Genomic DNA, 21,630 nt, shown 5'->3' with positions numbered 1-21,630 from the left:
GGGTAGGCTGCAAAAATTTTTTCCCATTCTGTTGGTTGCCGATTCACTCTATTGACTGTTTCTTTTGCTGTGCAGAAGCTGTGGAGTTTGATTAGGTCCCATTTGTCTATTTTGGCTTTTGTTGCCAATGCTTTTGGTGTTTTGGTCATGAAGTCCTTGCCTACGCCTATGTCCTGAATGGTTTTGCCTAGGTTTCCTTCTAGTGTTTTTATGGTGTTAGGTCTTATGTTTAAGTCTTTAATCCATCTGGAGTCAATTTTAGTGTAAGGTGCAGGAAGGGGTCCAGTTTCTGCTTTCTGCATATGGCTAGCCAGTTTTCCCAACACCACTTATTGAACAGGGAATCCTTTCCCCATTGCTTGTTTTTATCAGGTTTGTCAAAGATCAGGTGGTTGTAGATATGTTGTGTTGCCTCCGATGCCTCTGTTCTGTTCCATTGGTCTATATCTCTGTTTTGGTACCAGTACCATGCTGTTTTGATTACTGTAGCCTTGTAGTAGAGTTTGATGTCTGGTAGTGTGATGCCTCCTGCTTTGTTCTTTTTGCTTAGAATTGACTTGGCTATGCGGGCTCTCTTTTGGTTCCATATGAAGTTTAAGGTGGTTTTTTCCAGTTCTGCGAAGAAGGTCATTGGTAGCTTGATGGGGATAGCATTGAATCTGTATATTACTTTGGGCAGTATGGCCATTTTCACGATATTAATTCTTCCTAACCATGAACATGGAATGTTTCTCCATCTGTTTGTGTCCTCTCTTATTTCGTTGAGCAGTGATTTGTAGTTCTCCTTGAAGAGGTCCTTTACATTCCTTGTTAGTTGTATTCCTAGGTATTTTATTCTCTTTGTAGCGATTGTGAATGGCAGTTCGTTCTTGATTTGGCTCTCTTTAAGTCTGTTATTGGTGTATAGGAACGCTTGTGATTTTTGCACATTGATTTTGTATCCTGAGACTTTGCTGAAGTTGCTTATCAGTTTCAGGAGCTTTTGGGCTGAGATGAGGGGGTCTTCTAGATATACAATCATGTCGTCTGCAAATAGAGACAATTTGACTTCCTCCTTTCCTAATTGAATACCCTTTATTTCTTTTTCTTGCCTGATTGCTCTGGCTAGAACTTCCAGTACTATATTGAATAGGAGTGGTGAGAGAGGGCATCCTTGTCTAGTGCCAGATTTCAAGGGGAATGCTTCCAGTTTTTGCCCATTCAGTATGATATTGGCTGTCGGTTTGTCGTAAATAGCTTTTATTATTTTGAGATACGTTCCATCGATACCTAGTTTATTGAGGGTTTTTAGCATAAAGGGCTGTTGAATTTTGTCGAAGGCCTTCTCTGCATCAATTGAGATAATCATGTGGTTTTTGTCTTTGGTTCTGTTTATGTGGTGAATTACATTTATAGACTTGCGTATATTGAACCAGCCTTGCATCCCCGGGATGAATCCTACTTGATCATGGTGGATAAGCTTTTTGATGTGCTGTTGTAATCGGCTTGCCATTATTTTATTGAAGATTTTTGCATCTATGTTCATCATGGATATTGGCCTGTAGTTTTCTTTTCTTGTTGAGTCTCTGCCAGGTTTTGGTATTAGGATGATGTTGGTCTCATAAAATGATTTGGGAAGGATTCCCTCTTTTTGGATTATTTGGAATAGTTTCAGTAGGAATGGTATCAGTTCCTCTTTGTATGTCTGGTAGAATTCGGCTGTGAACCCATCTGGGCCTGGGCTTTTTTTGGGTGGTAGGCTCTTAATTGCTGCCTCGACTTCAGACCTTGTTATTGGTCTATTCAGGGTTTCGACTTCTTCCTGGTTTAGGCTTGGCAGGAGGCAGCTGTCCAGGAATTTATCCATTTCCTCCAGGTTTTCTAATTTATGTGCATAGAGTTGTTTGTAATAATCTCTGATGATGGTTTGAATTTCTGTGGAATCTGTGGTGATATCCCCTTTGTCATTTTTTATTGCATCTATTTGGTTATTCTCTCTTTTCTTTTTTATTAGTCTGGCTAGTGGTCTGTCTATTTTGTTGATCTTTTCAAAAAACCAGCTCCTGGATTTATTGATTTTTTGAAGGGTTTTTCGTGTCTCTATCTCCTTCAATTCTGCTTTGATCTTAGTTATTTCTTGTCTTCTGCTAGGTTTTGAGTTTTTTTGATCTTGCTCCTCTAGCTCTTTCAATTTTGACGATAGGGTGTCAATTTTAGATCTCTCCTTTCTTCTCATGTGGGCACTTATTGCTATATATTTTCCTCTAGAGACTGCTTTAAATGTGTCCCAGAGATTCTGGTGTGTGGTGTCTTCATTCTCGTTGGTTTCGAAGAACGTCTTTATTTCTGCCTTCATTTCATTGTTTATCCAGTCAACATTCAGGAGAAAGTTGTTCATTTTCCATGAGGCTGTGCGGTTCTGGGTTGGTTTCTGAATTCTGAGTTCTAACTTGATTGCACTGTGGTCTGAGAGACTGTTTGTTATGGTTTCCGTTCTTTTGCATTTGCTGAGGAGTGATTTACTTCCAATTATGTGGTCAATTTTAGAGTAGGTGTGATGTGGTGCTGAGAAGAATGTATATTCTGTGGATTTGGGGTGGAGAGTTCTGTAAATGTCTATTAGGTTTGCTTGTTCCAGGTCTGAGTTCAAGTCCTGGATATCCTTGTTAATTTTCTGTCTCGTTGATCTGTCTAATATTGACAGTGGTGTGTTGAAGTCTCCCACTATTATTGTGTGGGAGTCTAAGTCTCTTTGTAAGTCTTTAAGAACTTGCCTTATGTATCTGGGTGCTCCTATATTAGGTGCATATATATTTAGGATCGTTAGCTCTTCTTGCTGCATTGATCCTTTTACCATTATGTAATGTCCTTCTTTGTCTCTTTTGATCTTTGTTGCTTTAAAGTCTATTTTATCAGAGATGAGAATTGCAACTCCTGCTTTTTTTTGCTCTCCATTTGCTTGGTAAATCTTCCTCCATCCCTTTATTTTGAGCCTTTGTGTATCCTTGCATGCGAGATGGGTTTCCTGGATACAGCACACTGATGGGTTTTGGCTTTTTATCCAATTTGCCAGTCTGTGTCTTTTGATTGGGGCATTTAGTCCGTTTACATTTAGGGTTAATATTGTTATGTGTGAATTCGATCCTGTCATTTTGGTGCTAGGTGGCTGTTTTGCCCTTTGGTTGATGCAGATTCTTCATTGTGTTGATGCTCTTTACCTTTTCGTGTGTTTTTGGAGTGGCTGGTACTGGTTGTTCTTTTCTATGTGTAGTGCCTCCTTCAGGAGCTCTTGTAGAGCTGGTCTGGTGGTGATGAACTCTCTGAGTTCTTGCTTGTTCACAAAGGATTTTATTTTTCCTTCACTTATGAAGCTTAGTTTGGCTGGATACGAAATTCTGGGTTGAAAGTTCTTTTCCTTAAGGATGTTGAATATCGGCCCCCACTCTCTTCTGGCCTGTAGGGTTTCTGCTGAGAGATCTGCAGTGAGTCTGATGGGCTTCCCTTTGTGGGTAACCCGACCTTTCTCTCTGGCTGCCCTTAGTATTTTCTCCTTCATTTCAACCCTGGTGAATCTGATGATTATGTGTCTTGGGGTTGCTCTTCTAGAGGAGTATCTTTGTGGTGTTCTCTGTATTTCCTGGACTTGAATCTCGGCCTGCCTTGTTAGGTTGGGGAAGTTTTCCTGGATAATATCCTGAAGAGTATTTTCCAGCTTGGATGCATTCTCTTCGTCACATTCAGGTACACCTATCAAACGTAGATTAGGTCTTTTCACATAGTCCCATATTTCTTGTTGACTTTGTTCATTCCTTTTTACCCTGTTTTCTCTAATCTTGCCTTCTCGTTTTATTTCATTGAGTTGATCTTCGACCTCTGATATCCTTTCTTCTGCTTGGTCAATTCGGCTGTTGAAACTTGTGCATGCTTCACGAAGTTCTCGTGTTGTGTTTTTCAGCTCCATCAATTCGCTCATATTCCTCTCTAAGTTGTCCATTCTTGTTAGCATTTCGTCAAGTCTTTTTTCAAGGTTCTTAGTTTCTTTGCATTGGGTTAGAACATGTTCTTTTAGCTCACGGAAGTTTCTTATTATCCACTTTCTGAAAGCTGATTCTGTCATTTCATCACACTCATTCTCCGTCCAGTCTTGTTCCCTTGCTGGTGGGGAGTTGTGATCCCTTGTAGGAGGAGAAGTGTTCTGGTTTTGGGTGTTTTCATCCTTTTTGCGCTGGTTTCTTCCCATCTTTGTGGATTTTTCCACCTGCTGACTTTGTAGTTGTTGTCTTTCTGATTTTGGTAATTTTAAGTCTGCTGTGGCAGAACTCATAAACCCCCTGCTCTTCCCCCGAGGTGTTCTGTCCCAGGGAGTTACTGTTTTATGATGTTCCCCTGTGCGGTTGCTGTTTTCCCTGCCCACAAGGTGGCAGCCTAGTCACACTCAGGTTGCAGAGGCTTCGCTAAGCTGCTGTGGGCTCCACCCAGCTTCCGTGTGAACTTCTGGGTGTAGTTAGAACTGCTTCCGCTATGTTGGCCCGCCCCTGTAGTGACGGAGTCTCTGTAGTGGCGGATTGCCTTGGTACAGAACAGCAGGGTGCCTATGGAGAACGCCCCTCCTCCACAGAGCTGGACCGTCCCGGTTTCAGTTGTGTTTCAGGTCTTCTTGCTGGGTAAGAGGGGACACCGTCTCATCTGATCTGCCTCCGGAGCCGCTGCGTTGGCTAAAGCCGCGGCTCTGAGATTCGTGGCGCTGGCCTGGCTACCCGTTTCAGCTCCCCTTGCTGGCTTATAGGGGACTCAGACTCTCTCACTTTATACAGTGATCCGTTGCCTTAGGGTGCCGGCCCAGCGGCTGCGCCGTTCAAGCCAGCGGCGCCAGTGGCGCTGGCGACCCGTGTGGCTTCTCTGCGTGTGAATCTCCTGGTCTGTGGGCAGTAAAAATCAGTCTGGAAATACGGCGTCCACTCACCCTCTGTGCTTTCTCTCGGAGCTGCATTCCCTCCCGAGTTCCTCCTAAGCGGCCATCTTGGATCTCCAGGAATTCATATTTTAAACTAAAATTGTATTCCTAGTTCACACTATGCTCAAACTCATTTAAAGACCTAAATTTAAAAATTTATACAACTCTTTGACGACAATACAGAAAAATCTCTTTGTGGAATTTGGGTAAACAGTTTTTTTACTCATGATATAAATAGTATTAATCATAGAAAAGATTAATAACTTTGACAACTTTAAGATTAAGAAGTTGTATTTATTAAAATACATCCTAAAAAGAGTGAAAGTGTAGTCCACAGAATGGGAAAAACTACTGGCCACACATTTAACTGACCAAGTTTATATATCGAAAACATGGTGGCATACAGAAAATCTGATAGAAAAATGAACAAGAAAATTGAATGAGCACTCATTCAATTGTTGCGGATTATGTGCCCACCCCGAACACCGAATTCATACCTTAGAGTTTAATTAGCTCTGGGGGGGGCAGGGTCTTAAGAAGTTGGAAAAATTTTGATAGGAGATAGTAATATCTATCTCAGTCAAATTAATTTAAATTGTTTATTATTTTCAACTCAGAACTGCCCAAACGGAGGAGGCTTGTTTTGTGTAACAACAAAGAAATGGACTATCTCTGTGGACAATTCCCTGAGGCCATTGTTCGTTGTTTTGTCCTTTTCCAACTGAATGTAGGATTTGGGTATAATTAAAGGGACATGTTGGCTCATATCCTTCTAAGGGCACCCACCCATTTACATTCATAATTTCCTAGCAGCAGTAGAGTAGTTAAATCTCCCAGTGTGACAATATTGAGGTACCACTGCATGATTCTGCATACAATCGCCATACTATTGTATGAATGTATACGTATATATAGTTGTCCCTTGGTATCCATGGGGAGATCTGTTCCAGCACCTCCCTCAGACTCCAAAATTTGAGGTCGCTCAAGTCCCTTATATAAAATGGTGCATTTCCATACAACCTGCTCACATCCTTCTGTACACTTTAAATCATCTCTAAATTACTGTCAATATTTAACACAATGTAAATGTTATGCAAATAGTTTACACTTTATTTTAAAACATTTTGTTATTTGTTATTGTCTTTTCCAGATATTTCTTCTTCCTTTTTTGTTCTTTGAGACGAAGTCTCACTCACTCTTTTGCCCAGAAGTGTAGTGGCACGATGTAACCTCGACTCACTGTAACCTCCACCTCACAGGTTCAACCAACTCTCCTGCCTCAGCCTCCTGAGTAAGCTGAGATTACAGGTGTGCGCCACCACCATGCTTGGCTAATTTTTGTATTTTTAGTAGAGATGGGGTATTGTCACGTTGGCCAGGCTGGTCTCGAACTCCTGACCTCAGATGATCCATCCTCCTCAGCCTCCCAAAGTACTGCGATTACAGGCACTGAGCCACCATAGCTGGCCACTTTCCAGATATTTTTGATATGGTTGATTCTGTCCATAGATGTGGAACCCATGGGGTGAGGGGCTGACTGTATATGGACACATACATACTTGGTTGGTATCAATATATGAGACTACAATTTTACTTTATCTGTATATTTGGCTAATTGTTTTCAGATAGATTTGTTCTACATTAGTCTGCCATAACTCAGTTTTTGGTAAGTGATCTGTTGTTGCCAGTTGTCCACTAGAACAACTCTATAGTAATTCAGATATAATATTCCAAATATTGGATAGAATATTATATCAATCTCAGAGCCAGATCACTGAAGGTAGTGCAGAAATTACCTGTGTACCTAAGCATTTGATTCTGCAGCCTTTCAAGATCTTGAGCAGGACTTGAAGTTGCTTTGAGTGATGAAGCCTAGATGAAGGCCCTCATCTTCTAGTTGTAAAGCAGGGCCAAAACAGCATCTTACCTAGATCATGCCTTGATAGGAAACTTGAGTGCAGAGATTCAAAAGAAGTAAAAGTCCATGAGGTTAGAGAGACTCCAGTTTTAAGGGTAGGGTCAGAATTCCCTGGTCATGACTCCATTTGATGAAGCAATTATTGACCCAGGTATGGATGAAATCCTGATGAACCGGGTTTTATTGTGCTTCCTCATGTCCTTTTTTTTCCTTTTTGCATTTTTTTGGCAGAGTTATTATTAGCCTTAACCATCTTGAGGCTAGCGATCCTGCCCTAACTCAGTTTTTGGTAAGTGGTCTGTGGCTCCTGATGTCCTTTTGTGAGTATTGTTTTGTTTTGTGGTTCTTTTCAAAGCAGGGTCTGGAGGCATGTGGTGCAGCCTAGGAGGAGATCTGAAGCGACCGAGTGTCCTTCTCTGTGTGGTATGAGCCAAATGAAAGGCAGCTGTACTGTGGCCTGAAGAACTCTGGGGAAGCTAATTTTTCTTTTCTCCAGTGCAAGGCCACTAATTTATGCATATCCCAGAGAATTAGGTTGGAGAAGCTTGTCCAAATATCGAGCAGGCTACCTCTAGTAGCCTACCAATCTGTGTACCCCTTTCTTAGAAAGGGGAGCCTAAGAGAAGAAAGGTAATATAGATATTTCTCTGTAGTCTAGACATTGCTATGGCCAAAAACATCTCATTCTGGGAAGGCTATTGGGTTTTATACTTTTAATAATCATTTATTTTATGAAAGTCATAAATTTAATGAGATGTTAATTATAGCTTTGTGTATTTAATTGATGAAAATGAAACTCTGGGGTATGCCAAGAACCGAAGTCTATTTTAGTACAACATTATAAAATAAAGAGTAGGTGATTTTGTTTCCCTCATACTAAAAGTAAATTGATTTGGGAAATGTTTATGGATAAGTAGAGAGCATATTGACCAGTCAGTTGCTTCATAGGAAGGGTAATATAAATATCTCTTTTAAATCAAAACCAGGGCAGAGACTGTGTTTGCCATGATGGGAACAATTTCAGTGTTTCAGTTCATGATCAGGAGCTGTAAGATTTTCTAAATGGCCACAAGGGAGAGACAAAGAAAAAAGATTCTCTGCAGGTGACACAACTTAAATGTCCAGGGTTCATTCAAATAAGAGTGACTTTAATTCCCTTTAGAAGTGTCTGTTATTCCATTTTAACAATGTTTGTGAGCAGTAGGAGCTCTGACAGTCCCATTTGGTGTGACCAACCACTAAGGCTTTAATTTTTTTCTGAAACTGTTTTAGAATATTAATTTTCAAACAAGTCAGGAATTATAAGGCACTCAGGGGAGGAAATATAGGAAGAGTCATTTTAAATATAGGTAGAGTCATCTTTAAGGCTGGTCACTGTGGCTCATGTCTGTAATCCCAGCACTTTGGGAGGCTGAGGCAGGCAGATCACGAGACCAGGAGTTCGAGACCAGCCTGGCCAACATGGTCAAACACCATCTCTATTAAAAATACAAAAGTTAGCCTGGCATAGTGGCACACACTGGTAGTCCCACCTATTTGGGAGGCTAAGGCAGAAAAATCACTTGAATGCAGGAGGCAGAGATTGCAGTGAGCTGAGTTTGCACCACTGCACTCCAGCCTGGGCAACAGAGCAGACTCCAAAAACAAATAAAACCAACAAAATCACATCACTTCTTTAAAACTAAAAAGTGACTATTATTACTTCCCTAAAGTACAGTTACTGGAGCTAATAACCTATAAAAACATATGTGGTCCGTTGTCCAAAGCGCTCAGACACAATGATGGGAGTCGGAGCATCCTTAAAAATGAGAAAAGCCTTGAGTGTAAGACCCACTTCCTCTAAGACTGCATCAAGCTCTCATTTTGAAGTGTAGGATATTTAAAACCCTCCAGTCTAGGTTGAACACAGTCTTGGTATTGGAAAAGAAATGAATTATATATCCTGAGCAATGTGATCCTTGGATCAATGACCTTTATTGTTAAGTAGGTGCTTTTTGTGTGACTAGAAATAACCTGTTTGGTTTGAGCAGTTTGACTCTGCTTGCTGTGTGATTCAGTAGTCATACACATAGTCTAATGCAGGCAGAGTTATAGGCGATGGCAGATCCAGTAACTGTGTAGGACAGTAAGTTGGCTGAGAGTGTGGTCTGCAACTTCCAGGGTTGGAAATGTGGCTTCACTGCTCACTAGTTCTCAGCAAAATGAAGAGAGTAACCAAACCAAACCCATGTCCTGTACCGTAGGGATTGGACAAAAATATATAGTCCAAGGGAAATCATAAGAACTAGCTCCACAGTGAGACAAGCTAGATTCAGTATCTATCCTACTGTTCATAAGCACTCTTCTATTAATAATTTTTCTAGACTTAGAACTGTGAAATTATAGAAGTAAAAGTCAGAAATCATGGATTATCCTTATCATTGGCAGCATATTAGTTTCTGTGAATAGACAAAATGTGGCCAAACAACATATAAAAAATGCTCATCATCACTGGTCATTAGAGAAACACAAATCAAAACCACAATGAGATACCATCTCATGCCTGTTAGAATGACTATTATTAAAAAGTCAGGAAACAGCTGATGTTGGTGAGGCTGTGAAGAAACAGGAATGCTTTCACACTGTTGGTGGGAGTATAAATTAGTTCAACCATTGTGGAAGACAGTGTGATGATCCTCAAGGATCTAGAACCAGAAATGCCATTTGACCCAGCAATCCCACCACTGGGTATATACCCAAAGAAATTACAAATCATCCTACTATAAGACACAGCACATGTATGTTTATTTTTTGCAGCATTATTTACAATAGCAAAGACTTGGAACCAACCCAAATGCTCATCAGTGATAGACTGTATGAAGAAAATGTGATACAGATATACCATGGAATAATATGCAGCCATAAAAAAGAATGAGTTTATTTTTTCTTGCAAGGACATGATGAAGCTGGAAGCTATCATTCTCAGCAAACTAACACGGGAACAGAAAATCAAACACCACATGTTCTCACTCGTAAGTGGGAGATGAACAATGCGAACACATGGACACAGGGAGAGCAACATCACACACCAGGGCTTGTCAGGGGATTGTGGAGAAGGGGCGGGAGAGCATTAGGACAAATACCTAATACATAAAACCTACATGATAGGCATAAAACCAGCTTAAAACCTAGATGATGGGTTGATAGGTGCAGCAAACCACCATGGCACCTGTATACCTATGTAACAAACCTGCACATTCTGCACATGTATCCCAAATCTTAACGAATAAAACAAACACACACCAGTTCAGGATATGAATTTCCTGGGCTCAAATCCCTTCTCTACCCAAGGCTGGATTACCCAAAGGCAGACAAATGACATGCTGAGGCAGGTAGAAAATCAGATACTAACACCTTTTTGGAAGTGAAATTTGTTACTGAATGAAAATTCAGTAGTAAACATCAGAAAAATCCAGACTTTGTTGAACATATTTTCATCTATTTTCTAGGTGACATTTTGTTTAAATCGTAAACCATTCATGAAGAGTAAGTTCCACAATGTTTTCATGGCTTTGGGCTTCAATTAAGCCCTGGCTGTTTCTCTTATTCACTTTTGTGCCTTCAGAAAAGTTGTTTCATATCCCTTAATGTCAGTTTTCTCATCTATGAAATGGGAATAATACTAGTACCTACCTCAGAGGACTGCTGGGAAGATTACATGAGATAATTCACAGTGAATACCTCACACAATGCCCGCAACATACTGACCACTCATTACGTGTTAGCTGTCATTGCTGTTCTTTCATTTGACAAATATTTCATAAACACTTTCATGTGCAAAGCCCCTGGCAAAGGCTACTAGAGAAATAAAAGGAAATTATCTAGAATTGGGAAGGATATGCTGATGGTATTCAGCAAAAGACATGCTGTAAGTTAGTTGTCCTCATGGGAAGCCACTCTACTCTTAACAAAGCTTAATGAATGATATTCAAAACAATAATACGGTCTAAAAGTAAACTGGAGAAAATATCTAGGCATACACCCATTAATCCCAGGGACAAATCTCCAGTGAGAACTCCCCCTAATCAAAGAGTCGGGATGGGCTAGAAGATTAAGAGAAAGCTCAGGGGATGCTGGGTTGTGAGCTGATTAAGTATGACTGGGTCTGCTGCACCCAGTAATCCTGTTCCAGAGTGAAGCCCACTGTGCCTGTGGACCTCCCTGCCCCCTACGGACAGTGTCTTGATTCCATGGTGACCAGAGGAGTCAGTTGCCTATTTTGTGGTAAGAATAGGTATATAGACTTAGCAGCAGTTGTTAACATGACTTTGCCCTTTGGTTGAAACAAACGTACTGGAAGACGGAGCCGCCCCCAAAGACCCAACCCTCCAGCTCTGTGACCCTCAGTTTGAGCACAGGCCTTTTTTTGAGGAGGTTAGGTTATGCCCAAGAATCCTTCCAGCAGTGGGAGAAAACATGTAGAAAGGGCTAGGATACTGCTGACAATTACCATTATTGAGACCATGTCTGGGAAAACATCAGTATTCTCTAAATATACAAGGACTGAATGTGGACATCAAGGGGGTGAACACTGAAGTGAGATTCAGTGCCCAGGATGTGCACGCTAGACTCGACACCCTAACAGTCCACTATGGGACCAGGACAAATCTAAGGAATACCCTATAGACACGTAATGTCTATGCATGTTGTGGTGCGCAAACATGTTCACCATTATCAAACAACAGCTTTGCGAGGAAAAGATTCGTATACCGACGTCATGGATGTGAAGACAGAAACACAGACAGGTGAAGTGATTTTCCATAAAACCAGAGCTGGTTTAGGGCTCTCTCCATGATTCCAGCGTGTCTCATTTGCTATTAGAAAACTTCTTAGAGCATAGCAAGTTAGAAACTTTGTTCAGGGATGGCAGAGATGAGAAAGGGATATGGTTGTTAAGGGAACCCATGATCTTCAGAGCTATTGGTCAAAAATAGAACCCTCAGGAAGGCAGGATGAAAGATCCTTTCTGGGAGACTGAGGTGAAGTGAGTCTCTTGGGGAAAGCAACAGTGTAAACAGAAAAACAACGAAAAGAAGCACAAGAGCACCTTTTTCAGAAAGGGGTTTCAGTTATTCTTATGACCTCGGCCTAGAGCTCAGGCTGGTAAGCAGGATTCAGGCTCTAGGTACTGAGCACATGTGGCCAAAACCCCGGTGGTGGAGTTGGTGGCGTGATCTTGCCTCTTCTCTCCTGCATTGTGGGGCATCCTTTACTTCTTGGCACAGAGGTACACTTGCATGGGGTTTTCTTGCCACTCTGGTAGGGAGGCCAAGCTGTCAGCCACCTCCTTCTGGACAGGCCAGCCCCAGGCCTCAAAGAAGGGAACCAGATTCTTCTTCACTCTTTCAGAGAACTTCTTCACCCATAGATTCATCCTGCCAGTGTTGTCTTTGGGGAGGTGAGTGAGGGTCTGGTACTCAGCAAAGAGCTGGGTGAATGGCTCCCACCCAAAGGCCTCCTGGAGCTGCAAAGAGAAAGAAGAACAGAATGAGAAGTCAAGTTTGCAAAAGTGATGCAACATGGGTGTTCATAAGTATATTTCATTCACATGATCACCTCCCCCCAATGGTTAACTTCACCCTTGGTATGTGCTCCTATCTCGCCACTCTACCCCTGCACGTTAATGCAATCTCATTGGCTCATTCCACCCCTTGGCCACAAAACAGCACCCCCTGCATGTAGTGGGGGCGCTCAGGGGAAACCTAATGTCTGAATAGTGATTAAATACTCAACAAATGACCACTGTAATTATCTTTAGTTTAAAACATTGTGTTCCCAGATCTTAAGTGTTTTCCTTAGCATCAGAACAGGTTTGGGCCTGACTGAGATGAGAAACCTTCACTTCCTACATATTTGGCCTATTGAGATTCTAAAAGCTGGGAACCTCCAATACTATAATTTCCAGGCATCATAATAATCCTGACTTTATAGCCATCTCGGACCTGTGACTATCTGCCAGGTACAATATTGCTCTGTAGAACACTGCATTTAGGGCAGAAAAAGAAAAGATCCGGCATGTCTTAAGAGGCCGAAAATGAGAGTGGCTCATGCTTCATAGGGGACAGCCCTCCGGAAAGCCCTTGGCCGAAAGCCCTTGTTCATTAAGATTATACAAATTTCCAGTGAGCGAGGTTCTGGGGTTTCACATCCCCACTCTCCCTTTAATAGATGAGCGTTCTCTGACTCTGGCTTGTAAAAGCCCGAGGACAGATGACACCACAGAAGCCGAGCCTCCCTCGGAGTCTCACTGTTGTACCCTCATCATTGCTCCTCTCTTCTCACTGGCTTGCTCTTTGACACTTTTAATACACAAGAAAATTCAACATTTATTAAACATATAACATTTGTTAGACATCTACAACATGCCAGCTATTGTGCTAGGTAAACATGACTAAGAGCTCTTGTCCCTCTAGAGAACACTGGCCAAAGGGAGAGACACATGTAAATAAACACATTGCTAAAAATGTTGGCTTATCAAGGAGACGATGTCCAGGAGAAGGGGACAACAGAGCTGAATTTGGACAGGTGCCTTGACAGGTAATGGACAAGATGATTCAGCAACAGGAAGAAAACAAGGGAAAGCACAGGAGCCAAAACAGCAAGATGTGTCTGTAACCATAAGCGGGTTGGCATGACGGAGGGCAAATATGGAGGTGAGAGCAATAGAAGATACAGCTAGACATCTGGCACGTCTGGTCAGGAAGGGCCTCCTATGCCTTGCTAATCAGCTTCATCTGTATCCCATATGTGCTAGAGAACCCTGTAAGCATTTTATAGACAGAGTATTAACATTTTTTTGGAAGAAGTGTAACGAAGATGGATCATAGAGGACTGAGGCAAGATGCTGGGACAACTTACAAGGCTATTGGAATAGACCGAGGGAAAACTAGTGAGGGCCTGAGCTGAGGCAGCAGGTGCAGGGATGCTGGGGAGGAGCCCTCTAGCAGGAAATGGGGTCAGAAGGTGCCTGTTTGGCCAGCGGCCAAGTCTCAGTTGCGGTCTCTCTAGAGCTTTTGAGAACTGATATTTGGGGCACCACAGTGTAGCAGAGTAGGGTAGAATTAGGGCTTAAACTTACGCTTTAGGGGCAAACTACCATTCTGGTCCATGGTCCTGTATACCCCAGACTGGCTATGGAAGGATCTGGAAGTGGATACAACATAAAGTTCCCTCACTGACTGGGCTGTCTGATGTTCACTCTCAGAAAATTAGCGAAAGGCAAAAAAATCTAAGAGCAGGTATGGCAATGTGAAAGTCTGGGACCTGTCATCACGTCCTGATTTTAAGTTCTAGGTCCTTCACTTAAATGGGTGCTTCTTGACAAGTTGCTGAAATTCTTTAACTTAGTGTGTGGCTCTGTGAAAATCAGCCAGACAGCTCCTATCTATAGAGCTGTGGGAGACATTGCGGGAGATCTGACAGGGGAACAGCACTGACAACTCAGAAACCTGGACATTCAATGCAGGACTAGGGGAGGGGGCAGGGATTTGTGTTTATTTCACAGTTGCTTTATGACTTCAGTGTTCTCCTATTGGCTTGATTGGTTATTCATTTTAAATCGTTTTGGTTTCAAGTGGGGTGACAGATGCTGAGACGCTTGCTAGCAGATTTATCTCTGACAAGGCCTTCTTATGGTAACGCAGCTGCATTGCAGACACCCTATTATAAAAAAAAAAAAAGTGTAACACTCATTTGACCCATAAAATTTAGGTGAAATAAAACTAAACAAAACAGTGACCATTTATGGACACTTATTAGGAGAGCAAGTACAAAACCAGTGGGTGGAAGAACTGGGATTCAGCTTCAGGAATGTCTCACAAAATTTCTGCCCTTGAATAATGTATTTCTATTTCTATTTTCATAGTACTTTTCATATCCTCTTACATCACAGAATCAGACGGTGAGTGAGACAGCTGCCTTAGAGGGGCATAACCTGAGAAGCACCACCATGAGGCCCAGTCCCTCTCATTTCCAGGGCAGGTGGTGGTCTAGGCTGGTGAGTAGTGAAGGAGCTGGAGAGCTCCTGGGATCCAGGTCGCTACATGACAGAGGAGTCTGGTCATCCCCTTCCCCTGGAATTTCTGCTCAGTACCTGTAGATATGTTTCCAGGGCTGTCCACACGTTCCAGTCACACAGTGGGGCTCCTTTTCCCAGGTGGTCCTTGATTCTCCTCTCTCGTTCTGGAGGGCTCAGAGCCTCATGGGCCTTAGCCCTGGGGATCCCTAGGACTGTTTCATGCACATAGACTGACCAAAGGTTGCAGGTGGCCTCAGTAGTGTGTGGGCGGAACTCCCATCCATCCCGCTGTTGGTTGTGGCCAAGCTCATGGATGGGGCCCCACAGACCCTGGCTTCTCATGCTCGTCTCATTGATGAGCTCCTGCACAGACTCCAGGTGGCACATGATGGGGTATCCTGAATGCATCCAGCCTGTGAACACAGAAGGAAGAGATGAGCATGAAGGAGAGTCCACCCAAACTATCTCCTTCATTCTTCTCCATATGGGACTTTTCTTCACCATCATGGTTATCCCCAATAATTGCAGAATCTCTATGCTGATTGGAAAGAAGAAAACTTTCCCTGACTTGGTCAGAAACTGAATAGCACCTAATCCCCTTCTTAGCCTCTCACACCTGAGTTGTGCCCTTCTCTTCACTCTGGCCCTGAAGAAATTGGTTATACTTTACATAGTCATTCTTGCTGGAATTTTACACCTTCACTTTGTGTGTGTGAGTGTCCTTGGCATCTCAGTCTGTGATATGATGTCCTATGTCTGGATTTAACATCCTTGAGGGCTGGAACAGTGTCGTTCTTTCTTCCCCATGTATGCAACTTTTATCCAAGTTTACACTCAATGACAGAGATAACTTTTGTCCTTATTTGAAGATACAAAAATCGAGATCCAAAGGAACTTCCCCGTGTGGGATCCAGAGTTCCTTATTTTGCTTCCTATGCACCTGTTTCTTTTTAACCACTAAGTACCTAACATACATCCTTCCGTATTTCCTCTTTTCATTTTCAATTCTGGCTTATGTTTGAAGAAAACAGTTCATTTTGGAGGCTTTCCTTGAAATGACCCTGGTTGCCATCTATGAATTCCCAATATAACTTTGTCTGAGATTGTTCAACCATCTGGTGAAATCTCACCTTGTAGATGTTAACAGTTTGCCTTTTCACATGTAAACATTCTTTCATCCCCATCATGGTCAATGTCTTTTATAACCTTTTCCCTTGCTTTACTAATAAAATTATGCTTCCGCATCTTGAACATTCATAAAAGCCAAAGTAATAGATAAATGGTGTCCACTGACTAGGAGGATTCCTGGGAGCACCCACCAGCTGAGATCTGCACATCAGCCACAATCCTCTCGGGCTGGCGGAAAGGGAAGGGCTGAGCTGCCAGCCTGGCCACAGCCTGCATCATCTCATCCCAGAGGCGGAGCACAGGCTCAGGGTTTTCCAAGGCCTGGAGCTTTGTGGTCGGCACTGTCAGGATGATGTTGTCCGTGGCCAGCTCTCCCCAGGGAGCCAGGTTCTCCTGCATCTGCCTCTTCCACTCCTCTAGCGATGTCTTACCTGGAAATGAATAGCATGGAACCTACCACACCCACTTTGCAACATACCTTGAGCTTAAAAATACAACTTGAACTCTGGAAGAATGCTGCGATAGTGTTCTTCTTGTAATGGAAAGGACTTCCAGACTCTTCTCTTTGTCTGCCCTGAAGTCTCCATGGACACAGGGTATTCCATATCTCCTGCTTCCATGTTCTCCCCCAACAGTTCTTGCTCTTTCTCTCCACCAAACCTCATCCCTCTCCCATTTAGCAACCACCCCACAGTTCCCTCACTAAATGTTCAGTCCACTTACCCAGCTTGTAGTATGGGGCATGCACGGCCCCCGTGATAGTGACAGACACAGGGCCTAGTTGTCTGCCTTTGGGCACGATGATGTAGAGGAGGCCGCCCCAGAGGCAGGAGACTGACCGTTTTGTCCTGTCCATACAGCGCTGGTGAGTCACCACGGGGGCTCGACATAGCTTCCTGGCCTTGGTCAGGTCATCAGTGTGGCAACCAATCTGTACCTGGACAGGTGATTCCACCAAGTGTTGGAGGAAATTATTACAGTCCTTTGATGTGTGTGAGGTGGTGTAGATGGAAGGTATTAGACAAACATGTCCATGAAAACCCAGCTTCCCTTTTCTATGTGCTAGGCACGGAAACAGGAAATTTTAGCACTCCAAAGCCATTTGGACTTCAAAGCATGTAAAATCATTTTTCCAAGGATTTAAACAGCTCCACTGTAAATCTTCACGTGACGTGAATTGGTGGGAGACCAGGCTAATCCTGACAAAGGCCTTGTGTCTTTGCCAGGCAGAATCCTGGGCTCTTCCAGCAGGACCTACACCAGTGTGGTGAGTCTGAGGTTGGGAATGAGCTCGGGGACTCTGCTCTGTCCTCTGTGAATACACAGGAGGCCTGTCCAGAGGCACTGAGGTTGATTCTCTCTCCCTCTTCCCAGAGCTTCCCTTCCTGGCCAGATGGATAAGATCTGTTTTTTCTAGAATCCTGGAGTTGCTTTTCTTAGGTTTGATGTAAACAAGCTCCAGAAAGAACACCGACACAAGAGACCCTAGCTGTGGTAGAAGGTGACCCTCAGAGTCAAGGAGGCAGGATGAATTTAAATTCCGCATTTAGGGCATATTTTGGGGAGTGATGGGATTATGGACACACTTCAGGTATCAAGATAAAGAGATAAAATAAGAGTTTGTGCAGAATGTGCTTGCCGACATCACAGCCCAAATTTCCACTGCAGGTTTCATACTAACTCCCCCTGAATTTGCACATGGCACCCATGAGGAGGCATGAAGAGGGAAGTGCACATGCCCGAGAACTTTCCAGCCCTTTCTTTTCCTTCTACCAATCACCTACTGATCACAGAACCCACTCCCTAAACCTTCTCTAATAAAGGAACTCTTTAAAGGAGGCACAATGAGACAGATTTGAGCTGGACTCCTGTCCTGCCTCCTTGTTAGTCAGCTTGCAATCAAATGCTTTTTTTCTTGGTCAAAACCTCAAGTGTCATAGTATTGGCTTCTAGCACATTCTACAGTGAGCTCCTTTTACTTGGTAACACTAGGCACTTTGGGCACTCACTTAGGTGCCCTGAAATTCAACTGTAAAATCTGTAAAATGGAAGAATAATCCATCCCTATACTCTTGGCTGGATTCCCATGAGCTGGAACTGGACAGTGGGTGAGAATGACACAGCTCTAGGGTGTTGAGAGGTGGCAGCTGTAGGTGTTTAGCTTACCTTCAGGCCAGCAGAGGCAGCAGCTTCAGACAGTGAGACTTCTGCATTTTGTCCTTCCAGGAGGTAGAGCCCAGTACTCACCCAGCAATCATCGCTGCCTGACAAAAATCACAGAGAAAGTTCTTCCCATGTGACTTCATCTTCACTTGGGGCCTCCCAGCCCCTCCCATAGGTGCAGCTTCTCCCCTGTGTATCTTAAGTCATCCATACTTCTTCTTGGATTCATCTCTCCTAAACCTTAAACGGAGCCTCAACCTCCATTTTCTTGAAAGTACCTAATAAAGAATGGAGTCAGCCGGGTGCAGTGGCTCATGCCTGTAATCCCAGCACTTTGGGAGGCTGAGGCAGGTGGATCACCTGAGGTCAGAGGTTTGAGACCAACCTGACCAATATGGTGAAACCCCATCTCTACTAAAAATACAAAAATTAGCCAGGCATGGTGGTGCACACCTGTAGTTGCAGCTACTCAGGAGACTGAGACAGGAGAATTGCTTGAACCCAGGAGGTGGAAGTTGCAGTGAGCCGAGATTGCATTACTGCATTCCAGCCTGGGCGACAGAGTGAAAATCTGTCAAAAAAAAAAAAAAAAGAAAGAAAAAGAAAAGAAAAAAGAATGGAGTCAATCTTCCTAAGGGTCTGAGGGTAAGTACCTGCAATGTCCTGTGTAGTGTCAGCCAATCTCATTTTCCCCTGGGTCTTTCATGTTCTGGGCACACTGTTCTCTTTTCATACCTGGGTTGTTTCCTTCAATCTCCACGGTGATGGGGTGTTTTAAGGGGTACAAATTGGAGGAGCAGGTCCTGGTGCCAAGCCCCTTGGCCAGCTGGGAGGAGTCAGTTAGAGAGTGAGCCAGCCCAGTGGCCAGAGAGAGCATCGCAGCCTCAATGGAGTCACTGGCAACTGGATTTTCTCGGCTCACAGCTGGGAGTGCAGACCCTCTTAGCATCTTCCTCAGGAGCCTGTGCAGGGATATGTAAGCAGGGACCCCCTCCGCAGGGATCTGTAGGAAGGCTGCACCATCAACTCTCAACTTTGCCAGACAGCTCTTTTCCAAGTTCCCATTTCCATGGTTCAATATAGCCTGGAACTCAGACAGTGCCTTGCGGAAGTGGTAGCTTCTCATCTCAGGGGTGGGAACAGGGAAGCAGCCTGCACTGAGAGTCTGAGGCAGGATGCTGAGGCCAAAGCAGTTGAGGATGATGTTACCAGGGAAGCCAGCCAAGGCGGAGTGGCCAGGGTTCTGGGAGGCCCACCACCAGGACTGGCCCCCAATCAGCAGCCCCCCACCCTCAGCCACAAACTCCTGCAGCTGCTTAGCCTCCTTGTCACTGTATGCCTTGCAGCAGTAGACACCCAAGTTGCTGTTCAGATGTGGCTCCAGGCTGCATTCCAGGCCATGCTCTGATAGGAGGGAACACAGACCTTTTAGACTTGTGTTCACCCCAACTTTGCCTGTCTGGCTTCCGGCCAGCCAGCGCACAGCATTGAGCAAGAAGGACCCCATCTTGGGAGCACAGAGCAGGCACTCGTGGGCAGCCAGGACCACCCGGCCTCGGCCATAGCGAGCAGCTGCCAGGAAGCAGTTGAGTGAGGCATCCAGCCCCAGAGGGAAGGCCAGGGCTCCATGCACCAGCAGCTCCGAGGGGACTCCCCCTGTCCTGATGTCCAGCTCTGAGATCCCTTCCAGCAGCTGCTGCTGGTCCTGCCTGACATCCTCCCCACACCTGGAAGAGACAGGAGAAACAGTGAGGCTACAGTCAGTTAATGAGCCACTGAATTGTACTCACTGAACAGAGAAATCTATGTGCAGGTAGGAAGACTGCATGGTTCATGTCAGCCTTCCCATTCTTACTAATATTAGAATTTTAGTATGTTAATATCATTTATTTTATCATGTTTAAGGCATATTTTTTCACAACTGATGGCATATTGTTATTTAATTGGTAGTGTTTGCTCTTGCTTAGTGATACATAAAATAACAGTATTTCTCACAATCGATGTTGTCATAGATTTGAGGAAATGCTATAGAGGTAGTGATTGCCCTTACTTGCATATCTTAAAATCTACATTTTCTAAATGAGCACCTCCAGAAATTCTTCCCATTTAGTCAACTAAGTATTGAATATTCTGGCTTCAGTTTCTTATCTTTTAAAATATTTAATCATATAAACAAATTACATTAGAAAAATTAGTTTATCAAGCCCAGAGAAAGTCGTACTGCTTATTAATTTCTTGAGCTAATTTTCTGTAAAGGAAGGCTGTAAAATCATCAAATCATCACAAGTAAATTGTTTAACACTATACTTGAAGATTTATACAAACACACTTCGTTTTTAAAAGTTCACTCAAATCTGGTTAGAGTATTTACTTCTTTTTATTAAGAAATGTTAAAATGTAATGAATCTAGAAAAGGCTTTGTATTTCAAGAAATTTTTAAACAATTTGTAGATACTGTAAATGTCAAGCAATAGGAGATTGGTTAAGTACATTATAGTTAACAAGAGATTGCAACTCATATAGTGATTAAAATAATTATTAGATAATTTGAAAAATGCTTAATGGAAAAAAAATTTAGATTAGATTACAAGATACCATGCTCTAAATAAGCCACATTTTGGGAAAAATCAAAAACCATAAAATTAGACATAGAAGCAGAACCTAAACATATTTATGAAAATATCTTTGTTAAAAATAATAAGTCTTCAATGGTCATCTTGGCTGGTGGGATTGTAGGCCATTTTAATTATGTTTATAAAGCTTTATTCTCTCAAATTTTAAAATTAACATTTATTTCTTTTATAATTAGAAATTTAATTTTTTTTTTAAAGTATAGTTTAGTCTGGTAGTAAAACATTATTGAAAAAGGTAACTCTTGTGCAGATTCTCTTGAATTTCTTTTCAGCATGAAAATTAGGAGACGGCATGTCTTAGTTTTGTCATCCCATTTTCAAACTCACATGGTTGTCATAGAGTTCAGGTATCAGTCCTGCCTGTGGCTTTTTACCTGTTTGAACTCAAGATATTTCAGGGAGTTAATGACGTTGAGCTATAAGACTTAATAATAAAACATTCCACTCTAAGCATTCTTAGCATCTTCTCACAGGCACCTGGCAAAGTCTCAGCTAATGGTAGTAAGCCTTCAATATGGAAAGCTGCAGTTATCTGCAGATATCTTCTCCACAGCTAATTAAAATGATTGCATACATTTATCCATGTGCCCCCACACATGTACACAACCACAGTAGCACTGGGACTCGAGGAAGTACCTAGACTGGTTGACTAAAGCTGCAAGAACCACATAGAATTAAAGAAAAAAAAAAAACCAACAACTTCTTAGCACAAAAGCAGCATAAAGTTAAAAAAGGTGAGCTCATAGGAGAGAAAGATATTTGCAACAGATTGAACAGACAAAAAATTAGAATCCAGAAT

General features: G+C 42.8%; 1 protein-coding gene across 3 annotated transcripts in view; it reads right to left on the bottom strand.

Annotated features, from left to right (window-relative positions):
* Positions 1-9,607: 9,607 nt before the first annotated feature.
* Positions 9,608-21,630, bottom strand: part of TCAF2 (TRPM8 channel associated factor 2) — a 45,543-nt gene continuing 33,520 nt past the window's right edge. For all 3 annotated transcript variants that reach the window (XM_012447550.3, XM_012447551.2, XM_012447552.2), the window contains exons 3-8: positions 18,934-19,925; positions 18,202-18,299; positions 16,759-16,972; positions 16,227-16,466; positions 14,983-15,320; positions 9,608-12,354 (exon numbers count right to left, since the gene is read on the bottom strand). In XM_012447550.3, coding sequence (XP_012302973.2) covers positions 12,100-12,354; positions 14,983-15,320; positions 16,227-16,466; positions 16,759-16,972; positions 18,202-18,299; positions 18,934-19,925 — 2,137 coding nt within the window. In that variant the 3' untranslated portion in view covers positions 9,608-12,099. The remainder of the gene's footprint in view (positions 12,355-14,982; positions 15,321-16,226; positions 16,467-16,758; positions 16,973-18,201; positions 18,300-18,933; positions 19,926-21,630) is intronic.

The sequence above is a fragment of the Aotus nancymaae genome, unplaced genomic scaffold (genome assembly GCF_030222135.1).
Source record: "Aotus nancymaae isolate 86718 unplaced genomic scaffold, 86718_ANA_hifiasm-v0.15.2.pri h1tg000002l, whole genome shotgun sequence".
NCBI classification, from domain to species: Eukaryota; Metazoa; Chordata; class Mammalia; order Primates; family Aotidae; genus Aotus; species Aotus nancymaae.
The sequence above is the reverse complement of the archived record's forward strand: the minus strand, read 5'-3'. Positions and strand labels throughout refer to the sequence as shown.